Source organism: Penaeus vannamei, chromosome 21, assembly GCF_042767895.1.
Source record: "Penaeus vannamei isolate JL-2024 chromosome 21, ASM4276789v1, whole genome shotgun sequence".
NCBI lineage: Eukaryota > Metazoa > Arthropoda > Malacostraca > Decapoda > Penaeidae > Penaeus > Penaeus vannamei.
The window spans coordinates 14,030,888-14,040,825 of record NC_091569.1 but is presented as its reverse complement, the minus strand read 5'-3'; the positions used below and the strand labels follow the sequence as shown (position 1 = coordinate 14,040,825).

General features: G+C 38.1%; 1 protein-coding gene across 3 annotated transcripts in view; it reads right to left on the bottom strand.

Annotated features, from left to right (window-relative positions):
* LOC113801299 (uncharacterized) overlaps positions 1 to 9,551 on the bottom strand; it is an 11,410-nt gene extending 1,859 nt beyond the window's left edge. The window contains exons 1-8 of one of the 3 annotated variants that reach the window (XM_070135924.1): positions 9,299 to 9,551; positions 8,392 to 8,510; positions 5,674 to 5,883; positions 5,029 to 5,196; positions 4,375 to 4,608; positions 3,151 to 3,227; positions 1,706 to 1,780; positions 1,428 to 1,519 (exon numbers count right to left, since the gene is read on the bottom strand). In XM_070135924.1, coding sequence (XP_069992025.1) covers positions 1,428 to 1,519; positions 1,706 to 1,780; positions 3,151 to 3,227; positions 4,375 to 4,608; positions 5,029 to 5,196; positions 5,674 to 5,883; positions 8,392 to 8,510; positions 9,299 to 9,315 — 992 coding nt within the window. In that variant the 5' untranslated portion in view covers positions 9,316 to 9,551. The remainder of the gene's footprint in view (positions 1 to 1,427; positions 1,520 to 1,705; positions 1,781 to 3,150; positions 3,228 to 4,374; positions 4,609 to 5,028; positions 5,197 to 5,673; positions 5,884 to 8,391; positions 8,511 to 9,298) is intronic. The other 2 variants (XM_070135925.1, XM_070135926.1) reach the window with 2 other exon arrangements.
* Positions 9,552 to 9,938: the final 387 nt, after the last annotated feature.

The following is a 9,938-nucleotide window of genomic DNA, read 5'->3' as shown; positions in this document are numbered from 1 at the left end:
TTGATTATTTCATTGAATATCATTATAATATGGTGTGTGCTTTTAGAAATAGAGTTTATAAATATAAAAAATAAATATATATTTGAAAATAGAAATATAATGTGTCCTTCAAAGGTGTGTGGACAAACAGGCAAAATGCACCTGTCCCTAAAATCATAATAGCATCCCTGAAAGATGTGTGAGAATGTAAAAGAGCATCAATAAGCCATAAAAAAAGAAATTGATTAATTTAATATTTATTTTATCATGCCTACTTAATGTGTATAGAAAAATTAAATTCTGTAGAGCATGGTTTAAATGTATACAAAATTATGCACTGAATAAGCTTAACACCCATTCAAAGCAATACAAAATTAATTTTCCAAAGATCACTCAAATATAACTAATTTGGGGGGTAACTTTTATAAGGGTCAACATTACAAAATAATTGATGGAGGACTTTGCAATTTTATGGAATAACTATATAAGGTCAAAAGTGTCAAGGTAAATGAAATAATATGTAAAAAAAAAAAAAAAAAAAATGAAGAAGTGAGCTTTCCTTAAATTTTGTCAAGAAATTAGCCACATACTGCTGGCGATGTCCAATGTGTGTTTGATGTAGTAATTATTTTTACATATAGATGGCTCCACAAGTACTAAGTCACCAATGAGCCAATTACAAGAGCTACCTGTCTCACCTATTTACCCTTTTCCTTGAATTTCAATAATACTTTCTAGTATATAATACTGCTGTTGGTAATTTCAATAACAATATATTAATTATAATATCTATAACAAAAATAACAGTGTCAATATTGATAGCATTAGTAAAAAAAGCATTTCCTGCTATTTCAAGGAAAGGTGAGGTCAGAAGATCTACTAACTGACTCCTTTGTCTAAACACTGGCAGAGCCATCTATGTACAGCAACATGTAACAAAATAATACTAAAGTGAACGCAACATTTTCCTGTAGGCATTGGGTTATATGAATATTTTCTCAATATTTTTTTTAATGATTTGCAAAATTTCCAGATGGCATCTATGTTTGCAGTACTATCTTTATCAAATATGTATAACAAAATATTAAATTATTCAAATTTATAAAATATGCATTTTTTAAGAGAACCCTAAAATATCAATAGGTAACTTTGATAGGGCCAGACTTCCCATAAAGATATTTTAGAGGGATTAGGATCCGTTCATGAGACTTCTATTAGATAGATAACTTTTGGCTATATTTTGAGTTTGGTCCCTCTTAAAACACACAAACACACACACACACAGACACACACACACACACACACGCACACGCACACACACACGCACACGCACACACAATAAAAAATTGATGTACACATTTTTTTTGCATTCATGTAAAGGGCATACGATTTCAAATATTGCAATTATTTATTAGTTAACCTTCCAGTTTTATTTCCTTTACACCTACCTGAGGGGATGGCTTAAGAAACTCTTTGCTGTTGCTCCATTACTTTTGCAGAATCCGCAGAATTTGGTGCCTATGACCTTTTTCTTTAACATCTGAAACACAGTAATTATTATTTGAATCTGTTCCAGCAAGGGCAGCTTCTAGATAATTTTTTTCATTTGTTGAACTGATAGCACACTGACTACAGCAAAGTCAATATGAGAGTGCAGCAAGAATACAATACAAATAGTTATACTAATCATCATTTTTAAAATTCATTCTCAGCAACTAAAATATACCAAGACCTGTGAAGATTCCAAGACAGGCGTAGAAGCTGGGTACGAGACATCCCAGGCACTACACCCAAGACGTTTCTATACGATAATAATAATAATAATAATAATTATTATCATTATTATTATTATAATAGTAATTATGATATTAATTTAGCGTTTAGTGTGATAGGCTCTTGTGACTCTAGTCATATTGGAGCTATCTGTTTTTTGTACTATTAAACTACCTCGTGTGCAAGGAAAGGCCGGGGTTACCATCCACTGGTAATATTTGAACTCGTCAGCAAAATTGCAAGATGAGAGCACTAAAACTGCACTAAACAATTTGACATAATGCTTTGATATCTGCTGTGGACTTTGCTAATTAAAACTTATATGTCACAGATAGGATACATGACAGATATACACTGACAAATATATAAAAATGTAAAATCATATTTTATTTTATTTTTTTTTTAGCAACAATCCCTTATAGTGTCAGTTATTAACCCATTAACCCCAGGTTAAATATTTGGTTAGTGGACCATTTATGCAGGGTTGTTGCATCAATAGTTTCCAATTTGCACTGGGCACTTTCAGCAACAATATTAGGTACCTAAAAGCTTATGTTTTGATATCAACTCAAAAATAATAAAAATGTGAAGATTTAGCTGTACCTTTGGTCCTATTGCCTAAAAGCTAACCCACGCAAATGATGCCGCTCCTATCGGAAAGAAATAAGCTCCATCTGATGATCCAACGACATGAATGTCGTAATGTAACGCAACCCACTACTTGGTCTACAACAGCCATAGCATATTAGTATATGACACCCAATTAAGAAACTGCAGTCTACCCTTCTTGTTAACTCTTTTTCTGCCCAGTGGCAAGTACGTACATGCCATGGTTGTGGACAGAAAAGTGGGTGGCATCATATCACGACTATTCCTACACCATTGGCGCATCAAACGGAGTTTGTTTTTCTCCGATATCAGCAGCTTCATTTCGATGGTACTTTGCACTTTAGATGCAATAGCACCTATAATGACGTTAAGCCTTCAATTTTTGATGTTAAAAATTATAGTAAAATAAAAGCTTTTAGATGCCGAATGTCACTTGCAAACTACTGAACAAACCGGGTACAAACTGTTGATGCATGCTAACAACCCCACGATCATGTCCACTTGCCAAACTCTTTTACCCGGGGTCATTGGGTTAACAGAGTACTCTACGACCGCTTCCATTTATAAAATATGTTGAGCAACTTTTGAGTATCATCTGAGACTTCTCTCATTCATTATATCATAATGCATAAAAAAGGTGTAAAATAATATTGTGAAAACAAAGAAGCTGTGCATTATCTTGAGTTAACATAAATCAGTTACATGAACATGTGTTTTTTTTTTTTGTATTCCTCTAGTATATAATATTATCATCATATTTCCCAAATACAGAATGCACTCATTATATACCTTTGTAGCAGTTTTAAATTCACCATGATTTTTCTCTTCCTCATACAACAGATGTTCCCATGGTGTACTGTTAGATCCTGAAAGAAATTCAGCCATAACAATAACTTTTGTGTTGTGCACTTAGGTGCTACAAATTCTAAAGACAAAAACACAAAAATGTTGGTGTTGTGATAGCTGGTACACTGAAGTATGTATATATGTGTCTAGAGATAATTAAGGTAGAAAAACCCTCAATGCAATATACTTCAGACCTGAGGATGGATTCCAGGAGGATTCTGGAACTGTTGTATCATTTATTCTAATAAGGGGTCATCCATAATTTTCATCATTATCACAAGTCTGTAAAGCATAGACTTTTGAACCTCCCCCCCCCTCCCAGTGTACGTTCAATGGACGAAAAATGTTGATGGATCAAAACCTCCCCTCGTATATAGGGATTCCTATTCTGTGATTTTACAATAAAAAATATGAATTCAAAATAAAGCCATGTCGTTATATCACCAAAGGCAGAGCCACAGTCTCATAGGCTGACTTTAAACCTTCAGCCTTGCAACACACTCATCAAAAGTCGTATATGTTTTAGATAAATCAGGTTCAATGTCGCATTTTCTACAGTTATACATCTAATACATTTTCTGTAGAGAGATGTGGGTGCATTTTATGTTGTCAAATGTTGTTACATTATTCTCTTAATAATGCACTTATTATATTGTTTCATACAGTACAATGAACAAGAAAGTAATGCAGGGAATCCTATAATCATTAGACTCTGACCATACCCACTGTAACTGTAGTCTAATATTTATGCGTTTATGAGTGCATGGTTCAATTTTATCATTTATATCCATTTTCTTTGTCCTTTAATGTTTAGAAAACAGCAGAAATGTTTCTATGAAAAAGCAGCCAGCCCTGCTAGTAACACCGATGTGGCGCGGAATTTGATCACTGACGGATCATTATTTTTTATATTGGAAAAAGTGTATGCCTGGCCTTTAACCCCCTCCTCCCTGTGTGCAGTTTGTACGCTCATGATAATTATGAAAATTTTCGATGACCCCTAAATCTAGTTTGTGCATTATGGGTTTTCTACCATAGTATCAACACGGTAGAGAGTTTTTCCAGTCTTCAAAGATAATCAACAAAATGCAAAAATAACATAGCAAAAATATCCTTGGTACCCTTAATGAACTTGTATCAATTCTGACATTTACCAGAAAATCTTACCTTCAGGAAACAAACTGGAGTTCATTCTTTGCTTTTCATTATGCTCCACTCTCTCCTCCGTGTTCATGACACAATCATCCTCTTGCTCTACTTTGCCCGAGTCTTGCGAACAAGCTATTGTACAGTCTCCTCCAAAACTTCCATTGCTATTTATGGTTGTGTGGAGTTCGAGGGCATCATTCCATCTATTCCATGTAGTTGGTGGAGGCTGGTACTGCTCCTTCATTGTCCTTCCTGATGTATGATGAATCCAAAGTGAACAATAATTGCCAGAGTAAAAATTACTCTCTTGATATGCATGGACCAGTAAGAAAAGAAAAGATAATAAAGAATGGAATGATTTAATCAGAGTCTCTCTCAATCATATATCATTCTGTTTCCTGCAGTATATAGGTGCTAAGGAGGAGGAGGCATGTCTTTTGATGTCTTTGTAACTTTTCTTTATTCTCTCACATTATACTGACATCAAAACCACCTAAAACAGCGGCAATGCAAAATAAATAATAGAAGAAAAAAGTTTAGTAGAGTTTATAAGATAATTGTTAATGAAATAAAGTAACTGTAAAAACAAATGTGGTTTCCCTAGCATGTTCATACAGACAATTTAGTACCAACTTAACTTCTCTGTGCTAGCCTAGACACCACAGAGCTTACCAAAGTCAAGTGCCGTTTCCTGCTTTAGGCATAAGCCACCATCTTGGTCCATGCAAATCATAGGCCTGTTGATATCTGTTTCATCTTTAAATTCTCTTAGACCCTGTCTGGCATCCTCCCATGCTCTATGCACATCAACGCTTCTGACAGGACCTCCACATAATTCACCTGGCCATTTAAAACACCAATCTGTCACTTATGGGTTAAGAATACATAAATGTCTACTATCAAAATTTTATGCATGGTGACAGAAATCACCAAACCAAGATGATGACTAATTTCTAAATCATATCTGTAAAAAAACAATTGAAAAAACTTATATAGACTGATTATCTGTTACTTATTTTCATTTGTCTACAAATACGACAAAAATGCTCTTTGTTTTCTAACATTATATGGATTGTTTTCAAGGATTCTGTCCAAGTTACTGACTGTCAAGTTTAGAGAAGAGAAGAGAAGAGAAGAGAAGAGAAGAGAAGAGAAGAGAAGAGAAGAGAAGAGAAGAGAAGAGAAGGAGAAGAAGACGGAGAAGAAAAACAAGAAGGAAATAGAAAAGGAAAAGGAAATGGAATAGACGGAGAAACAGAGACAGATAGACAGATTTAAAGACAGACTGTTCAAACTCTTGTACATTATGTATCATACCAGAATCCATCATCTGAACTTCCCTGGCCTCCATCTTCTTCTCCATGCAAGACAATATAGTTGCATACACTTCCTTAAGTTTTGTGAGGTCTGTTGGAGGGCTGAAGGAATACCCATAAAACTGACTACCATCAGTGTTCTGTGTCAGATTTCTCTCCATTGATCCCTGGCCATGTTCTGCCCATGGAGAGTTGTGTGTAGAGAATCCACCTGATAAATTTTTGAAGAAATTTAGATTGAACTAATGAAGAATAAGAATGTGTTGTTAGTGGATACGATGCAGTGAGAAATCAGTTGATAATCACCTTTGAACTATTTACATACATATATGTCTCAGTTATGATAAAACCTTTTGGAGAGAGGCAAGAGATGAAAAAGAATGAATAGTAAGAGAAATTACTATGTTAAGAGAACACATCCACTTCCAATTATATTCATAACTGCTCTTTTTACTTAAATGGTTCTGTCCTTGATGCAATGGCAATCTAACAACGTTCACCTAACTGAAAATTGAGGAGGAGGAGACAGGAAGGAAGGAGAGAGGAGGAGGAGGAGGAGGAAGAGAGTGGGAGGAGGAGGAGGAGAGGGGAGAGGAGGAGGAGGAGAGGGGGGAGTAGGAGGAGGAGAGGGAGGAGGATGTGGAGGAGGAGAGGGAGGAGGAGGAAGAGGAGAGGGGGAGTAGGAGGAGGAGGGGGAGAGCAAGAGGAGGAGGAGGAGGAGGAGAGGGGGGAGGAGGAGGAGGAGAGGGGGGAGGAGGAAGAGGAGGAGAGGGGAGAGAAGGAGGAGTGGAGTGAGAAGGAGGAGGAGAGGGGGAGTAAGAGGAGAGGGGGGAGGAGGAGGAGGAGAGGGGGGAGGAGGAAGAGGACGAGAGGGGAGAGAAGGAGGAGTGGAGTGAGAAGGAGGAGGAGAGGGGGAGGAAAGGGAGAGGGGGGAAGAGGAGGAGGAGGAGGAGGAGGAGGAGGAGAGGGTTGAGAAGGAGGAGGAAAGTGGGGAAGAGGAGGAGGAGGAGGAGGAGAGGGGAGAGGAAGAGGAGGAAGAGGTGGAGTGGGAGGAGGAGGAGGAGGAGGAAGAGGAGTAGATAGGAGGAGGAGGAGGAGTGGATAGGAGGAGGAGGAATGGAGAGGAGGAGGAGGAGGAGGAGTAGATAGGAGGAGGAGGAGGAGTAGATAGGAGGAGGAGGAGGGAGAGGGGGAGGAGGGGGAGGAGGGGGAGGAGGAGGAGGAGGAGGAGGAGGAGGGAGAGGGGGAGGAGGGAGAGGGGGAGGGGGAGGAGGAGGAGGAGGAGGAGGAGGAGGAGGAGGAGGAGGAGGAGGAGGAGGAGGAGGAGGAGAAGAAGGAGGAGAAGGAGGAGGGAGAGGGGGAGGAGGAGGAGGTGGAAGAGCAGGAGGGGGAGAAAGAGGAAGGGAAGAGGGGGAGGAAGAGGAGGAGTAGGAGGGGGTGAAGAGGAGGAGAAGGAGAAGGAGAAAGAGAAGGAGAAGGAGAAGGAGAAAGAGAAGGAGAGGGAGAGGAGGAGGAGGAGGAGGAGGAGGAAGAGAAGAAGAAGAAGAAGCAAGTGGGAAAGGAGGAGGAGGAGGAGGAGGAGGAGGAGGAGGAGGAGGAGGAAGAGGAAGAGGAGGAGAAGGAAGGGGTGAGGAAGAAGCAAGTGGAGGAGGAGGAGGAGGAGCAAGTGGAGGGGGAGGAGGAGGAGCAAGTGGAGAAGGAGGAGGAGGAGCAAGTGGAGGAGGAGGAGGAGGAAGGAGTAGGAGGGAGTAGGAGGGAGGAGGGGAAGTGGAGGAGAAGGGGGGGGGGCAGGAAGGGGAGGAGGAGGAGGAGGAGGAGGAGGAGGAGGAGGAGGAGGAGGAGGAGGAGGAGGAGGAGGAGGAGGAGGAGGAGGAGGAGGAGGAGGAAGAGGAAGAGGAAGAGGAAGAGGAAGAGGAAGAGGAGGAGGAGGAGGAGGAAGAGGAGGAGGAATAAGAATGAATAGTAAGAGATATTACTAAGCGTTAATAGAACATATTCAATTCCTATTATATACATGACAGCTCTTTATAAATGAATTGTTCTGTCCTTGTTGCAATGGCCATCTATATAACATTCATTTAACTGAAAATTGTTGATCTTCAGGGAAATGTGACAGAGAGTTGGTTCGCTGTCTTACATAAACTGTTTAGAAAGATGACTATCATGTACAGGAAAATTTTTAAAATCTTTTTCCTTTTTCATGACATTAAACACTGTGGCACTGGTATACTCCTATGCTAAAGAGGGGAAAACTAGAAAAGGGTCTTTACAAAACAGCATACTTCAGAGAGAAAATGTGAATACCATGGAATGATCAGCTTTGGCCAAGAACTCTGATGTGTAGGTCTCCAAACTAAAATCTTTATAATAATAATATTTCCTTGAACCTGCTTACTATCTGAATAGATGATTAATTGCAATGATATACTAAAAGCTCTACTTTGTACTTCTTTACCAAAACTACTGAAGAAAATAAATATCAGAGTGGTAGCTGATAACTCGTATTTGTGTATGAATAAATGAATGAATGAATGCATAGCTATCTATCTTTGGAAAGCCAAAAAATCTGTTTGTGAAAATATGGGACAAGGAAAGATAAAGTTTGGCTCAGTCAGGTCACAAACGTCAATCCATGCAACCTTATTCTTTACTCTTGGAAAATCCTGAGATAAATGTGAGTCTAATAAATACTGCCTCTCATAAACAGGCCTTTGCTCACCATTTCCAGAGGAGTCATAGCCATGACCTTGTCGGGGGGCGCTGAGACGTGCTATTTCAGCAGGCAACCATGCCAAAGGCTGGTCCAGTTCCAGGTCCCATAAGCCACCTCCCTTGTACCTGGAAATTAATAGTGAAATCTAAATAGCAAGTTAATGAGATGACTTACTACTTTTCTAGACGAAGTCAGTCATTAATTATCATGAGGATTTATTATGTTTGTATAGTGTGATTTTGTATGCTTATTTAGCTAGTAATTTAATTAATATAGTGATTCCCAGCCTGGGCCAAATGCATCCACTAGGAGCAAAATGCTCGGGGTAATTACGAACATGATGCAAAGGGTCACCCTTGACTTATGTGCTGGAACTTGCACTTGGTTACACTACCATTGAAGTAAAGAAAATGTCTGACTTCCTGAAAATGTCTGACTAAAATAGAGTATTTTAGTTTGATTCTTTAAACCAAGTGAGCAATAGCTATATACAAGTTTTTCTTTAATGTTTAAAAATCTGCCTAATATAATTCAAATAAAGGTGTTTATTTTCTCAATGTCGCTGTGCTATTCCTTTGTCTTTCCATGGATATATCGCATCCGTATTGAAGGAAAGATAAAAATGACTTAACTATCAAGGATATTTTTGCAATCTGCTTGGAAAATCTTCTGTGATGTGAGATCATATGATAAACAGCAGGGAAGAGTGGAGAGATCCTTTAAAATCATTTCTCAAAGGGAATAATTGAGAGCAAAAGCCATTAGAACTCTGATAGTGGGGTGCCTGCATTTTCAATTACCCTCATGAACAGCACTATCTCTCCCTTTTAATTGACTAATATAAAAAGCTTAAATACTACTAAACATACAGTTTCACAAAACTATGCCTAAAGCACGCGACACATCAACTTACCCCGGATATTTGTCCATTTCAAGGGCGAAATTTCACAGATACTCAGACTCTCAGCTTCCGTGTCAGACAATTTTAATTTCCGAAAAACATCAAAGTTAATTGTCTCATTAATAAGTAAAACTTCTAAATCTTATTTCTTCCTTGCAACACGGATTAATTTGCTCTTAGGATCTGCTTATCATTCAATCATTGACATATCGTATTAACTATTTTGTAAGTTTTTCAACTGCGCAGTTTAAAGTTTCCAGACACAATGGAAACTGTTTGGCTGAAAACTAAATTACGCAGTTGAAGTATATATATATATATATATATATATATATATATATATATATATATATATATATATATATATATATATATATATATATATATATATATATATATATATAAATATATATGTGTGTGTGTGTGTGTGTGTGTGTGTGTGTGTGTGTGTGTGTGTGTGTGTGTGTGTGTGTGTGTGTGTGTGTGTGTGTGTGTGTGTGTGTAAGATAGCTAATGCAAAATATGAATAACTGAAAAATAAATTACATCTGCGAATAATGAAATCACTTTGACCTTGAAAAAAAATCTTCGTCTTTCCAGGCCTATCTACCTTTTTAAAATGTGAACTGAAATAATTATTCCGTCATCAGTG